General features: G+C 33.7%; 3 protein-coding genes across 3 annotated transcripts; 1 reads left to right on the top strand and 2 right to left on the bottom strand.

Annotated features, from left to right (window-relative positions):
• Window positions 1–4: 4 nt before the first annotated feature.
• On the bottom strand, window positions 5–820 carry LOC120327978 (mitochondrial import inner membrane translocase subunit tim16-B-like). The gene has a single exon (XM_039394351.2). The coding sequence runs from the start codon at window positions 812–814 to the stop codon at window positions 422–424; it is 393 nt and encodes a 130-aa protein (XP_039250285.1). The 5' UTR covers window positions 815–820; the 3' UTR covers window positions 5–421.
• Window positions 821–856: 36 nt separating this feature from the next.
• LOC120328853 (translocon-associated protein subunit alpha-like) lies at window positions 857–3,616 on the bottom strand. Its single transcript, XM_039395403.2, has one exon. It carries the CDS (start codon window positions 3,459–3,461, stop codon window positions 2,553–2,555), a length of 909 nt encoding a protein of 302 aa, XP_039251337.2. The 5' UTR covers window positions 3,462–3,616; the 3' UTR covers window positions 857–2,552.
• Window positions 3,617–12,867: 9,251 nt separating this feature from the next.
• On the top strand, window positions 12,868–14,477 carry LOC120328854 (uncharacterized). Its single transcript, XM_039395404.2, has 3 exons — window positions 12,868–13,053; window positions 13,197–13,389; window positions 13,669–14,477. Exons 1-3 carry the CDS (start codon window positions 13,009–13,011, stop codon window positions 14,271–14,273), a joined length of 843 nt encoding a protein of 280 aa, XP_039251338.2. The 5' UTR covers window positions 12,868–13,008; the 3' UTR covers window positions 14,274–14,477.
• The last annotated feature ends 1,971 nt before the right edge of the window (window positions 14,478–16,448 follow it).

Here is a 16,448-nt window from a genome sequence, read left to right as displayed (position 1 = left end):
AAAACTATGAAAGGTTTATATGACAAGAAGGGAGAGTTAAAAAATCAGGCACAGATATTCACAAATAGCACACAATACTAGTGTAATACCAATGGCAATCCTTTCAAAAAATGAAAACACAAAAATTACATGCTAACAACAAATAATTGAGTTATTGTATCTAGTGATTGTTAGTTTGTTTCAAAATCGACAGAAGGAAATAACAAATGGCAATTTAATCATGAAGCATAATGCAGTCGCTCATTGAATAGATGACAAATGAAAGCTCATCTCCGCTACTACTCTTACTTAGCAGACAAGAACATGTGCCCCAATAACAAATTAGTAATTATGCATGGCCATATAGTTATCAAACTAAATGTGGTATGGCGTATAAATAACAAAACACAAAATGTAGAAAATCAAACTTTATGTAGTGCTGTCACGTTTTTGTTTCAGAGTCTGATTTTGGTTCAGATTTAGTTTCATTTTCATGGCCAAGTTCAGCATCTATCCGTTCTTTTGCCCGAAATACTTTAGATTGAAGATAAAAAGAACCACCCTCTGATTTATCGTTCACTTTCATCAAATGGTCATAACTTTTTATAACATTTTCAGAGTCCTGTATATTGTCAATGTTTAATATTTTTTTCGCTTCGTCTAATGATATTCCATGGAATCCCGTCGCGACAGCGGATTTAGTCCCTTTTTCACCCCCTCCTGCCTTTTCAGCTGCCTGCTGACTAGCGGCAAATTCTTTCCTTATTGCCCTCGTGAACGCTCTTCCAACAACTTGCACTCCAGCAACAATAACTTTTATTAAATTATTTGCCATTTATTATTTGAATATTTTGTTTGGACCATACGTATAAAAGAATCTGGAAACAAGGAAAGCAGTCATGATAAATCATTCAAATAAATCGAAACCATATTATTTCCGAGCAAACATAGCATTGACAAATCATCAGATAATACATAGAATCGAGAAATAAAGTTTTCATGAACCCAAAGAAAAAATGCAATTACTATGATTAAATTGAAATTTGTCTAGGGATATCAATGATTTACAACCAAATTCAAACAGAATATAATCAGTGGTTTGTATAACTTTCGAGACAAATAAACAAAATTGACATTTTCAATAAATAGTTTGTGCAGCAAGATTACCATTTGCATCAAATATCACAAAAGCAATACCCAAAATGAATAGTACGGTAATTCGCTGCATAAGTGGCCAATTGGAAATTTGAAATGATAATGTATGCAACAATATTATATGTGCTTCACAAACTTCTAACGACTAATTTACACCACATTGAATAAGAAATCATTGAAATACAACCAAGGTCATTGCTATGAGAATTGTAATAAACTTTAGCAAATATTCAATAATTAGAAACACGTCCTAACCGTAATTATAAAATAATGCAGTACACCAGCTTCATTCACCTAATTGAAAAGATTATCAATAATTCACAAAAAATTATGAAAAATTACACTGAAAAGCAATTAACTGTCATTGTTCAATTGTTGATGAGCATCTACACTAAAAGTATATGACTGACCACTATTGTATTCATTCAGTGTCGGGCATTATATATTTCTATATTTTTTTTTCATATAAGACAAAAACCAAATAAATTCTAATATATTATAACAAAGAATAGCATGCCATTCGCTAAAAATGTCAATTTGCCAATAATTATCTATGCTTAACAATGATGGGAAAACTTGGCGAAAAAATTTAATAAATTCTATTTTATGAAACTTCAATATTTTGTCCATGAATAATATTACAACAGAGCGAAGTCAGAGGTCACAGAAAAATTACGGTACATAAGCTTCATCTAAACTATGCTATGATGGAATTTTTACTTATTAAGCCACCCAAGGATTTAAAGCCATTGTCAAAAATAAGTAAGAGGCTTGAATAAATCTAGAAACATGCATCATTTTCACACTGCTTTAATATTACTAGAAGGCTTCAGATTTAGGATAAATTCAACTGATATTTCATTGCACATGCATATTTGCACTCCATATAAATTAGAGAATATTACAGCAAATTATGCCTCATAGATAGTTCCAATCAATTTGTTCCAGTTAAAGTCCCCAATAATGTTTGGAAAAAAAGGTGTCATCGGCCAAATACTAGATATAAATATGGCAATTCATAGGTTCATTTTTGCAATACTTATTTTACAAGCTTTGAATAAGTTAAAATTCTTCAAAATGAATTTGGCAAACATATATTTTTAAACTAGCTTTTTTATATCTAAAACTTGGATAATAAAAAGCCATTCAAATTTCAAGTTCAAAACGAAAAAAAAACTAATCATGACTGGCAATAGGCAACATTTTCGAATGTGTGGACTATAGAAAAATGTTTAATTGTGCTTCATAACGTATCGCTTCATTGCAAATAAGATAAGGCCCCATTATTAAAAATTTCTTTCCTTTTCAGTTATTTCATCAAAAGTTAGTACATTTGTTTCCATTGCGAAAATTGCTAGATCATTATCAAGCAACTCCCCAAGTTTTATTTTTTCATTGTTTATATAAAGATATCTCAATTATTCTGCTTCATTTGCAGGTGCTCTTTTGCTAGTGCGTTTTCTCGGAGATCTGCGAGGAGATGGAGATCCCTTGTTCATAGATTTCAATGTATCTTGCGGTATCCAACTGTAGTCGACATTGCCATCCCCAGTGCCCATTTCAACAGGAGCGGAGGTTGTTACTCGTTTCACTCTCTTACTCTTCGAACCAACGACATGATATATGCCAAACAGTGCAAGTCCAAGAAGAGCAGCTAATGTCACATACATAAAAAATGTCTCGGCATCGACACCTTCTTCATTCTCTTGAACCGTTACTGTTTTGTTGTACACAGTGTCTTGATATTGTTTATCTTCCGTGTCTTTGTAGTTCAGGCTCAATACTAAGCCAAATGGACGACCCGAAGCCATTTCTGCGGCTAAGAATTGGTAAACAAAAGAACCTTCTTTGCCTCCGTCAATCATTTTGTTCAGCGGTAACGAAGTGAAATTTTGGATGACGTATGAATAATCTTGAGGGTACCTGAATGATCCAGTGACGCTGGTCATGATAAAATTTCTTGAACCAGTGTTTGCAAAGTGAATGTATGAAGTAAACATTTTTCCGGCCACCAATTCCACTTCTTCGCCTGTTGAAAAGATAACGGCTGTAGAAGTGTCAGGATGGGCAGTTAGGGTTTCTATTTCATCTTCTTTTTCTACATCAGTTTCAGTTGATTCAGAATCTTCCTCCACCTCTCCTTCATCGTCTTCCACTTCTGCTTCATCGTCTTCCACTTGGCCTTCATCATCAAGCTGATCTTCTTCGTCATCTACAGCTCCCTCATCCTCTACCTCGTCTTGATCCTCAGCTGCCAAAGCGACGCCGCTGAAAGCTAAAAATTGGGTGGCGAACAACGCCCCGAAGAGTAGTGACCATTTCCACATCGTTTCCAAACAGAAAATTCAAAATAAATTGACAAAAAGTTCAAAACCTTGTAACGGACCTAACTCAGAAACAACCAGTTCCAGCGAAAAATTGAAAGGGATTGCCAGCGCGCTCAGTGATGTGGCAAGAAATACGGGGAATCCCCTGAAAAGCGGCGATGCCGTGGCAAATTTCAAGTTCCACGCTTCAAATTCTGACTCTGTGACGTAATAGAAATAAAATTTTATCATGTTCTACACAGCACAAAAAATTATCACATTTTAAAATAAATATTTTGCTTGACAACTACAACACATGCAGTTCAAAAGATTATTTTTCAAGTAGAATATAAAAATTTTGTATCTAGCTGCCCGAGGAATAAATACATCCGTTAGATGTCGTAAGTAAACAACGAATATTTTGAACAGCGTTTCCCTGGGCGTAATAGTAATAAATGTAATAGTATAAGTTTGATTCGACTAACGGAATTAGCATAACAGGCGATGGAATAATTGACGAAACGAATAAATAAGAACTAATTATAGAATTAAGAGAGCAAACAAAATCTTAAGTAAAGCTTGAAGTGTACAGAATTTAAATTAAAAAGTTCTGCCAAAAAGAAGTGATGTGTGTTTATAGCAACTAACCCCCAAATGTACCCCATTTCATGTTGAAATCATCATGACAAAGTTAATTTTTCCCAAAATTCGAACAAAGACTTTCGTAGATATCAAATTACATCAGTTTTAAGAACATAACAGGTTCCACTCAGTCATTATTAAATTAAAATTTATATTCTGTGTGTTGTGGAAATTTACGAATAAAAACATATAGAGATTTTTAACGCATCTTCATTCACGTGGGCGTTGAACCCTGAAAAGTGAACGGGTGACTTGCAAGTCAGAGACAATCTACAAATTAGCAATATACGGTAACATCACATTCATTTACCAATTATATATGCTATAAATGGTGACAAAACCGACCTGAATTAACCTTCTGAAACGGACCAGATCAACGGACAACAACCAGGACAAGCAACAATTTGACGGAATCAACCAAAAAGCTGACCAAGCAGAAGCTTTCAACAATTGCCGAGAAACCGTCTCTATAATACGTGCGAAAATCAAATTCGACCAACTTACGAACGTCGGGGAGATTCAAATTGCCTGGAACAACGATTGAAGTAGCAAATTGCTGACAAGCCGAAATAATCAAAAACATTATGAAACGACAATAATCTCAATTGAAAACAGTTGAACTATGGTAACGGACTATGGAAACGTTAAAATCATGAATATGGACTGTATTGAACATCGATCGAAATGAACTCTTTTAGAACATGATATATGTTCGAGGTGAAAAACCTAATCAAAAAACGAACTGTTGAAAACAATGAACTATATGGACTGTTTTACGGTAAATTACGCGCTCTAATCCGAATAATAGAGATAGGAATTGTCGCGCGTACCTAATGGATATACAGATCAGGAGCATGTAATTCTACAATTTGTTTCATGATTTGCAGGTTTTTCTCCTCATTGAGACAGACATTTTTCATTCTTCCACTAATACTAAGGTAAAGTACTTCTTTTTCTTCTTATATATACATGGCGTTTCATTCGGTTTTCAATTTTTATAAATGAATTAATAGTAACAACTTTGAATAATCTAATTTCAAATACCTTTTAAGAGATTTATATTATTGAATATTTGTGGTTAGAATTTCTTTTCGATTAAATAGATTTCGTTAGAATTAAAATGCTTCTTAAAAGTAGATTCGAGCGAGTCGTACTTTTAATTATTTACAAAGCCGCCATATAGAACGGTGAAATAATAAGCTCGTTTAACAAAAATTGTATCCAAAAGCGTTATTTTTTCAAAAAAGCTCTGAGATGGCATAAACTTAAAAATGCGTTTTTTCATCCCGACATGGGACAAATATATAGACCAACTAGGTCGCAACGCGTTTTTTCTTCCCGACATGGGACAAGCATATATTGACCAACTAGGTCTACAAAATCGTAACAATGCGATGATGCGAGCGTTGAGTATTTTAGCGTAGCGAAATACATCAAATTGAAAATATGTTTTAACCGTCCAAACCACAATTTTTAAAATAAAAATACGCCATCCTTCTGTAATTCTACTTTACAACCTTTACCCTTTCTATAAATTCTTCTTTACTTCAATGTCTCGTCTCATTGTAGATCATATACATGTAAATATTTTTTTGACCTATATATATCATTAATTTTAGCATTGTGTATTGTATTTTTCTATATATTTTCAATTTATTAGAGGGTGCCAAATCTTTAAACTTCCAGTTAGTAAGATGGGGAGATATTATAGCAACTAACCCCTAAATGTACCCCGTTTCATGTTGAAATCATCATGACAAAGTAAATTTTTCCCAAAATTCGAACAAAGACTTTCGTAGATATCAAATTACATCAGTTTTAAGAACATAACAGGTTCCACCCAGTCATTATTAAATTAAAATTTATATTCTGTGTGTTGTGGAAATTTACGAATAAAAACATATAGAGATTTTTAACGCATCTTCATTCACGTGGGCGTTGAAGCTGAAGGGTGAACGAACGACTGGCAGTTCTGAGACTGTCTACGAAATAGCAATATACGGTAACATCACATTCATCTAACAACCATTTGTGCTATAAATACCATTCATTTACCAATCATTTATGCTATATGTTCACTTACCTGAAAATAATAATTAATCCACACACACTCACACATACCTCCACATAGATATAATAAGGCAAACGCGATAAACTTGAGTTTGATGGTTGAGTTTATGTTCCATAGGCTTGCACGTAATTTACGGACTTACGGAATTACGGAATTATTTCGAGTTACGGAAGCGAAGTTACGAATTACGTAAAGTCGTAATTATTGGTCGAGCGCTTTCGCGATTGAAACGAGCTCTCTTCAGAGCAGTCAATTTCGTCGATTGTAAAAAATTAAAGTTTAAGTAAAAGAAGTTAGAGTTCCGGTATTCGCAGCCGTTTTTCTCTCTCTTGTTAGGCAGATGGGGAAGGCATAACGCGTCATTTACTAACCTATTATCAACTTATCTAGGATGGCCAATGTACATATTAACCGTAGATAAGGAATAAAATTGTGTTGAGACCGATGGACGTCAACACACCTGGTTTCAACTTCTTCGGGTGAAATGACTAAAGAATGTAAGAGATCAACTTATAAAACATGGACTATTTGTAAATGCCGTGATAATTAATGTCGCGCTTATCAAACAGCAATATAAAGACGGAAGAGAAATTGCGTAATGAACCAACGCAACTTAGTCTTTTCGGCATCGGTAAAGAGATTGAGACGGCAGAGAAACAACAATACGACGGGATTTCCCGTGTTTATTCTGCGCGAGATCCATTTTCTATTACAAAATCTTGATGTTCTGTTACCGATTTTATCGTTATATATCTGTCCGGACTTGGCATTGCTCAATATGTTTTGCACAATGCCTCGCAATATGTCGGCCAAATATGATTACCTGTCTTTACCAAATGCGGCAACTTATTTTGATTTATCGTCGACTCGAATGCCACCAGCACTCGACCAAACTTGTGTCAATCTTGGCAAATAGGATTGTCGACTTGAGTTAGAAAAATAAATTAATATTTTCATGAGTGCAAAATAAATGTCACAGAATGCATTGTTTTGCGAGATAACTTTGTATTTTCGGAGAAGGCATGTCATATAAGTATGGTATTTTAAATAATGCGCAAATAATTAATATTTGATCTAAATTTATCGCAAATAATGTTATAACTTTTAGGCCGCGAAATGATTTAATGTAAAATGGAGCATGGAATTCGGAATATCGTCAATAAGTCGGCATCAATAATTATTATAAAATGCTAACTAAGTAATAAAGTCGGATATTGTAAAAAACGGTGAAATAACAAGTCTTCGTCGCGAGGCAAGCGAAAGTATAATCAAACGAGAGAATACGCTTGTAGTTGATTAATAAATTAGCAACCCGGAATTTTTATTTAATACGAAAGTCGTATTAATACGTTAATACGATTTTAAAAAGGGAACTATCGTTTCTTAAATATATTACCAGTGTTGGTAATGATAAAATTGATCGCATAAAATTTGGTGATAAAGTGGTTAAAAAAATCAAAGCTAATACAAAAGATAAAAATCAGAATAGAATTATTTTGAATTCACTCCTTGATATTTATCTTTAACATCTGTCGCCGGCGTGTAGTACTGCCGGGAATATTAAAACCAAACTTCGATGTCCCATTCGGAATAGAAGTGGATTAAATTGGTTGTTATGATAGGTTTAAATGTGTGAAAAAAATATCGCAATTACGGGGTCATTACGTAATTGATTTGGCCGTAATTACGGAATTGATTTTTGTCAATTACGTGCAAGCCTAAATTGTTCCACATAAATGTCAAGTACAAATTGTAAGGGATTCAAGTAAATGGGGCCAAAATATCACATTATAATTAATTGAAAGCTAGAGAAATAGGAAGTTATCTATAAATACCATGCTAACGCTGTTGTTTGTTTAGTCGTCTGAACTGCAAATCAATTTGTTTCTTTTTTCAAACTATATCTGATTTGAGTTCTACAAATTTAGCTTTATATTTTCATGTGCTATTCCTTTTTATATCCCAGTTGTTTTAGGTTTCGTATTTCATTCTGGCTTAATGGTTATGCAAACTTGTTGAAACATAATAGGCGCAAAAAAACCCATCCATTTTGGGTGGAGGGTCACCCAACAAACCGGAGAATTCCATGCCATATGTTCCAGGGTTCCGTTCTTGGGCCATCCTATATTATTGTCACTGCCCCGAAAGTATAGAATGTCCCTTATTGTAAAGCATGAATCTTTGCTTTTTTAACATGCGCCGATACCCAAAATAAATAAAAATGCAATTTCTAAATGAAGTGCGAAAAACATGTGCGAGTGGCATCACCCGCGGGCCGCTCTTTGCGCACATTGTAACACATTCATTACCACTTGAAAACATTTTGTTTTTCGCGAAGTATTGCATTCACATACTTGATAATTTCCAAGATTCTACTTAATTGTTTTAGTAAAAACTTCTGCTGGGTGAACGTTCATATCTGTGAGAAACTATTTTCAGACATAATGAAATGGGATGAAGGGAGATGAACAATGAAATAGGAAGGGATTAATTCAAAATCAGGCGCCACATTAATTACTCCAAATAATTTATTCGATACAACCAACATTTTCTTTACTGACGACTCTGTAAACAGAGTAATTATGTCGTGCTTGTTTATCTCACACCGTTTGGTCGCCAACATTTTGTTTACACTGAGCTCAGTCAACTGCACACCGTACGTCTATGGGTAGACATAGAGGCGCCCTGAGAATGACTTCTTTTGTCAAGTGAATTGGTTCTTCTAGTAGAAAAGGAAATAGCCATCGTTAACAAATTGGCAAAATTAGTTCGGTGTTTACAACTAATGATGTCATTTAAAATTTGTCATCTATAAAGTACACGTAAGTTTTAATTCAATTACAAAATATCCGAAACATTCACCTTAATATGGTATCAAATTTAGTAAACATTAAGGCCGAGAACCACAAGTCGGTCGCAAGTAAGTTTGCCTCTTTGATAAATGAAGTGCAGTATTAAGTATTATATCCTTATGGTGAGATGGTGGTGTAGGTATAAACAACTAGTAAAGTAGATAAGGGTAGTTAATTGCATATTGTGACAACTACCACCAAGTATTTTTATTTGTTTTTTGGTCATTTTCTATGTTATTAAGTTCGTCAATCAAGATACGAAAAGCAATGAAAAACAACGAACAAGAATTTGTGCCTAAACTAACACGATAATAGATAAAATATCAACTTTGTAATGAAGATTTTGCGCGATATTTAATTTGTTTGCACAATTTACTTCTTATCAACGAAACTAATTAATATTATTATTAATACTGTATCATGCGAGGTAATTAGTCAACAAGAACATTACCACTAGTTTTAAATCAATTAAATTTGAAAGTGTAAAATTTTAATTCGCATGACAAGCATCATAATCGTAAATGTACAACATACTCGATTTGAATAATAAAAATAACTAAATTTCATGTGTTCGTGCATATGTAGCTTCGACTATCCCATTATAATGAATATGTATATATATTCTATTATGTGTATATCAATTCACTTGATTTGAACTTCTGGCCGTACAAACTCTTGTTCTTATAATTTAACAGTACATTAAAATATTTCTAATCATTTCTAATCGGATTCACATGGACAATGAAAAAACTGCGACATTGTTCTAAAAACGCAGACATATTTTTCCTATCAACATATTTTATCTATGTTTGTTTTATAGATTTTACACAAATTCTAAAAAGTTTGCATTTCAGTAATTAGAAATTAGGCGTTTACATCCGCCATATAATGCAATATTATTTACATCACTTGAAATGGCGCCAAAATAACGCATTTAAAAGTTGTGCCATCCACGACATTATCCGATCAAGTGATTTCCCAATCTTGGTGTTAACCACTTGATACTATCGTTATTATTCAAGTGCATTGTTTTTCAATGCAATCATATATTGTTGTGGATATAATTGAGTAAATATTATATCTTATTTGACATTGTTTTCTTCAACAAGACATTTGATTAATGGTTTATATCCCAACAATTATAACAACTTTTAAGAGAAATGTTCTTGCATAACGTGGAATTCTAGGATTCATACTAGGGCGGTGGTTGTTGGTTACAGAGTGTTTTGTGAAACAAATTACCCCATAATGTGTGAAATAATACGCGACTCAAATGAATGTTAACAGAAAATTAAGCGTGTTCTGTGTGACAATTCATCACGTTGTATTAAGCACATACTGAATAATAGCGTGGAGCTTTGCATATCTTTACACATTTTCCCGCAAAAGGGGTTAGGTTAAAACATGGCACCAATAAGTCTGTATGAGGTGTTCAGGAAGCACGCGAGAGAAGTGGGTAAAAACCATGTTGCGCAGCTGACTATTATGATCCAATAAAACACCTGGAAATATTTGGCGCCGAAAATTTGGCGTTTGACCCCAGTCTAGACTTAATGCTGCCACAGCAGTTTGAGCAGTGGTAATTATTGCGATTGGAATACACCATCCTTGTTTTGTGATTTTATACTAAATTCATAAATTCATTCGAAAATTATCATAGTCTTAAGGAAAATGAATACTACCGTGACTTTTATAGCATCCGATATAGAAGTTCTTATTATATAACCATGCAACTCTATTAAGTTTTTTAATGTTTAATCAGTCAGACAGGGATATAAACATCTCTCAGGTTGTTAAATTGTTTATACGTGTCGGTCGCCAATGCCATTTAAAAAACAATTCACCAGCATTTTGCAATATACAAGCACACGATCGTGTCGTCGCACACGTCATCGCATTTATAGTATATACATAATCCAGCCGGAGATCGGCACATTAAAATATTTTTAATGATATTACTTTACTTGTTTCTAACAGTATCAGTTTTCGAATGAAATCCATGTATTGGAATCTCTCTCGTGGGAAAGGAACCTTTTTTGCATATGCTCACTTTATCAATCTGTACCATAATCCAAAGCATATGATTCGAACCCCAATTTAAAAAAAATACTTCAAAATTCTAGACATTTCCACAGTCAGTATGTAGCTCAGGCGATTTGTTCTGAACATGGGACTGTTGATAAATATGTAATACGGACTCGTTTGTGATCATATTAAAAAAATTGTGATTGAAGCTCAAACGTATCTTTTGCAAATGTAACTCCAGTTTTCAGCACCATCATATTATTTACTTCAAATTTTCGTGTCGCAATAATCGCCATGGTTGTTGGTGTTTCCACGCATTTAGTATAAACAAATTATTGTTAAAACAATCGCTTATTATTCCATCAATTCTTCCGTTATTGAATTACATATCCAATTAAGATGATAATTATGAATTGTCCCACGAGTTCACCATATACCGAAAAATTCGCTTACAATTAAAATTTGAATATAATTGTTGCAACATGTGTAGTTATCCCGCAGCATATTCGTTAAAATGTGGAGGCCGGAAATATTTTTGTTCTTGCATTTATTGCTTGAAAATCAGCACAAGGGTAGGTAGTTTGACGTGAGCAAAAATTCATATTTGGTTCCAATCATAGTGAGTACATTCAACATGAAACACTGTCTCTCAATAACAATCAAAGCGCCAGAGTTTGGGCTTCAGACATTGTGTTTCTTTTGTTCAACTTACGCGGTGAAACTGTAACAATAGCGAAGTTCATTTGTAACTTAATGAGGTAATTTACAAAGCGCGTCTACGTTACAACTAACTATCACAAACTCTATTCACAACTCGCTTCATCCATCAGTCAATGCTACAAGGTTCGACAACCTGTAATTATATCTAGTTCAATTTCAATTGCTTTATAAAATGGTTCAAGGTTGTATTTAGCGCTCGTGCAGAGATTGCCTTCACCTTTATTAAAAACAAATTCATCAAAGGAATATTTGGGTCTCGTTTGGAAAATGAGAATTTTTCCAAGAATTTTTGTACGAGGTGTAGTACTCTCTGAAATAAACTTTCACTGAGCACGCTCTTTTGAGAATTGATGCCATATAATGATATAATTTCTGTTTTTTTTCCTAAATGAATTGTGAAACGTAAATTGTCCTCAAACGAACTTTACATGTATTAGAATTACATAATATTACGTAACCTATGTCTCATTCATATTCTAAACTTTCGTAATTTTTATCTAGAGCACTTGTACGTTGATCTCATTCGTTTTTAAAAAATTGTATTCTAGAATATCGAAACTTGCTCTTCCAAATTAGTTTGGAATAAAATTTTATTTTATATATTACCTAATGTATAAGGTCGTCGTTCTCCATGTTCTGTTCTTACGTAATTATTGACAAAAATAATTTTTCGGTCGATTGCACCGCGTTTGCTAATAATTATGCCGATAATATTTTGCCTAATATAAAATATTAAATATCTATATCTAAGGTCAAGCGCAAATGTTTATACAATAGTCTTTTCATTTTCAATCACGTAATAATTGCCAGGGTAACAATGAATTTTGAACAAATGATTTTTGTTACAATATCATCAAGAAGGCTGACACAAAATAGTATCTGTTATCATTACAAATGTAATGTTTGTCCAGCGTCCACGTTTATGTAATTGTTAGCTATTTTAATTACAGATAAATCGCGTCATTTATCGCCGAATTTGAAACAGATAAGCTATTAGCGAACGACGCACACGCGCAGATCCAGCATAAGGTCGAGAGAACGTGCTCGCGTTCGAAATCAGAAAAAAGGAGGTCATTAAATGAGAAAAAGGTTTGGACCTCCAATAGTTTATATACTCTTTATGTCAAGATTACAAATCATATCGGTTTATTTATTATCAATCAACTTACTAAGGAACAACTTGCAACGTTTTCAATAGACCATCAAATACAACTGGATATAATAGATCATTTGGATATTATAAGTTATATTCGTCACTATGCCAGCTGAAAGAAGACTCACAAGCGCAGAACTTAGGCGCAAGGTATATTTTTAAATTTTTGTTGTTACAGTTATGAATTTTGTAATAATTAAATGATATACAGTAAATAGTCATTCACACGTATTGTGAGTTAATTTTTTAAAGATTTATGATTTTTTATGCATGAAATTTGCTAATTTTCACAGACTAACAAGCCCATTATGGAAAAGAAAAGACGCGAAAGAATAAACAAATGTCTCGAAGAATTAAAAAGTATCGTCTTGAGATCTGTCAGTGAAGAATCTAGGCCGAACAAATTAGAAAAAGCAGATATTCTCGAAATGACGGTTCGATATCTCAGAAACATGAAACACTCTACTGTAACAGAAAACTCAGAAGGTAAGATCCAGTAACATTTGTTCATGACAGCCCTATAATATCCGAAGATTTTTTTATAAAGAATTTCCTCCAGTATTAGTTCTGTTAGATGCTCACAAAATTTTGTGCGTGATTACTCTTCCAGTGGTTTTATTGGAAACTTTTATGAAAAATCGAATGTGACTAACTGGTATCTTTCTTACTCCAATCTCATACTGAAACTATCTCGGATTTACTTTCTGCTTAACATAGTCTTATAATTTCAAAATAAAGCTAAAACTCTAATATGTTTATTAACAGGAACACTCTTTTCGGACTCAAATGGTTACCATCGGCAGTCTACGCAAAGTCATCAGAAGCCAGCAATGAAATGCGAATATTTAGGATATCCTCCACTCAAAGATAGAAGAGACAGCCGATTTGAACCATATCGAAGACCGATGGTAAATGCATCGCATATGGTAGTACCGTCTAACATAGGACGTTATGGTCCACAGAAGACACTACCAGTTCCGACTATTCCATTCAACATTCCGGGAAAATATTCACCGATTCCAGTATCACCTATTTCTTCAGCGTCGTCAAAATCGCCATCTCCGAGTGGCACTGATTCAACATTTGACGAATTGGAAATATGCAGGTTTCGACCAGTGGAAAACAGCATGCAAGCCTACAGCTGTCAAGTTGTACCTTCTCCAAATAATACAAACCCGGAAAGTCCACCTGTCCAATGTCCTGTTTGGACCTCGATGTCATCGAACGCTTGTACTATGAGCAACGGAAATCGCAGTTTTTCACCTGAAAGCTCCTGCAGTTCATCCATCGAATTTTCATCAACTCAATCCTTCAATATTTGTCCAAAATCAGAAGATTTTCTATGGCGACCATGGGGAGTTGCTTCCTAAAACCTTATATAATTATTATTATTATCTTCTTTTCAGTTTTTCTTATGTTTATATATTCTGATTTGTGTTCGTGCCTTCAAGTTTGTGCCACATTTTCAGCTGTGGAATTTTCTTTGATGCTTTTGTTACATATTGTTCATAAGCAATAAATTCAGTCATTGTCTATGACCTGCCTTTAAAATATGAAACTTTACTTTATACGTATTTGAATATACGTTTTAGTCAAAAAGAAAGGAGAAGCCTATATCGTAACCGATCATTAGCTGAAATTATATGAACAAACTTGGTTTGCTTGCGCGCGCTATAAAAGAAAGAAAACTAGTAAAATAAATTCTATCATATCAAATGCACTGCCGTATCAGTATATATAAACAAGTATCAAATAAACACGCCTGTCTTAGGCATTCGCAATAGGCATACAGCAACCAATGGATACAACAATAACATATAGAAACAAACATAACATTTTTCGTTGAAGACCGAGCAAATATAATTAATTTAACACACATATATCGAACGTTTAGTTCGAGTCGTGTAAAGTTAACAACAAGTTTAACTCAAAAAAAGCTGCTTTCCGTTGTCTCTCAAAATTCGAACTCCGGCTCTTACATCAAAAAAATACATAACCCAATTTTCTAGTCAGACCTGCATTTTGTGTACAATCTAAGTGAAGTAAATCATAAATAAACCGTCGATCAATTTTCTGTAAATTCAAAAACCCATTCGCATGTAAAGTACGGAAAATGATGCTTCCCCAATAGTATAACTTTTCAGTATAGGTCACGTTAACTGGCAAAATAGTTTCAACTTTTATTTTCCCGAGTGTTGAAATGCATACCGACTCCCCATCCACATGTTGCGAACATTTTTGGATGATCTAACAGAAATTTGCAATTTAAAGTTTGAATTGTATAGTTTTGAGGTGTTAACATGACAGCTACACGAACTGTTCATAGTATTATTAAATTATCATTCATTCGTTGACCCTCATTCCGATAGCTAAAATGCGAGATATATCTATGATAATGAATGTTTACTGAGCGTGGCTAAACAAGATTAGTTTGTGTAAATAGATGAAGCTGGAGTAATAATATCATCATTAATTGTGATTGTCTAATAAGATAATTCTGGTCGATAATATGATGTTTTTATTTGTATACTTAATTTAAAGCGACGTACTTCTCAATTCAAGGTCAAATTTGCAGCCTTTCCACAAAAGTTAAGAACACGTTGTCATCAGTCGTTTTATGTATTTTACTATACATTTGCGACTACAACTTGAACATATACATAAACCTTGCAACAAATATCGGAATCTATTACCCTAATGTTAGCGATATCATTCGCGATGGGCAGAAAATTTTTGAAAATATCATGTATATATATATTATATTTGATGATTCAGCTAAACCATGCTATCTTCAAGTTTACAAAAATACGACATGTATGGCATGCTTAGTGTTTATATTTTGACGCTATGACTCAAATGTACCATGTACTTATCAAGGTATTTCACTAATGAACAAGTACAAAAAGGATTCAGCAGGCTAGTATATCAACATTACTCGATAATGTGCTTGTTTACAAGACGTCGTACGCGGGTATTGCGATTTAAAGTTAGATTGATAGAATAATGTCTCCAAGTATCCCGACTTCAACCTTTTTTCAAACTTTTGTTGTCGCCAGGAGTCTCGTTAACTCTTTTCCAATCTACTAGCTGGTCTAAATTTCGTGAGTCACTAATTAGTCGCGAAATTGCAATTGTCAAAACGTCAGTTTATTGCATGCGAGAGTATAGTTTACCACGCGGGGTAGCAATTAGTTTTCGGCCTCGTGGGAGCTATCAAACAACTTGTTCTTTGTTGTGACCGCGAACATTAAAAAGTGATCATATATCGGTAATTGCTTACTAAGTTACGACTTGCAAACGACTGAAATACAAATTAATATTTTCATGGTTTAATCATTGCACATTTAATAATGAAAGTGGTCGCAAAATATCATGCTCCGTGTTCCAATTTGTTACCATGAAAAATAAAATTTGTTATAGACTAGTCCTGGTCTCTAAAAATTTCGTGCAATTATATATTTTGGTCCTATTCGCCGAAGTGTGAATTAAATAGGCTTGTGTCCTCACAGCTAAGAGACAGGCATATTTGGATCAAAATAAATTTA

Source organism: Styela clava, chromosome 7 (genome assembly GCF_964204865.1).
Source record: "Styela clava chromosome 7, kaStyClav1.hap1.2, whole genome shotgun sequence".
Classification (NCBI taxonomy): domain Eukaryota; kingdom Metazoa; phylum Chordata; class Ascidiacea; order Stolidobranchia; family Styelidae; genus Styela; species Styela clava.
This window is presented reverse-complemented; position numbering and strand designations above follow the sequence as displayed.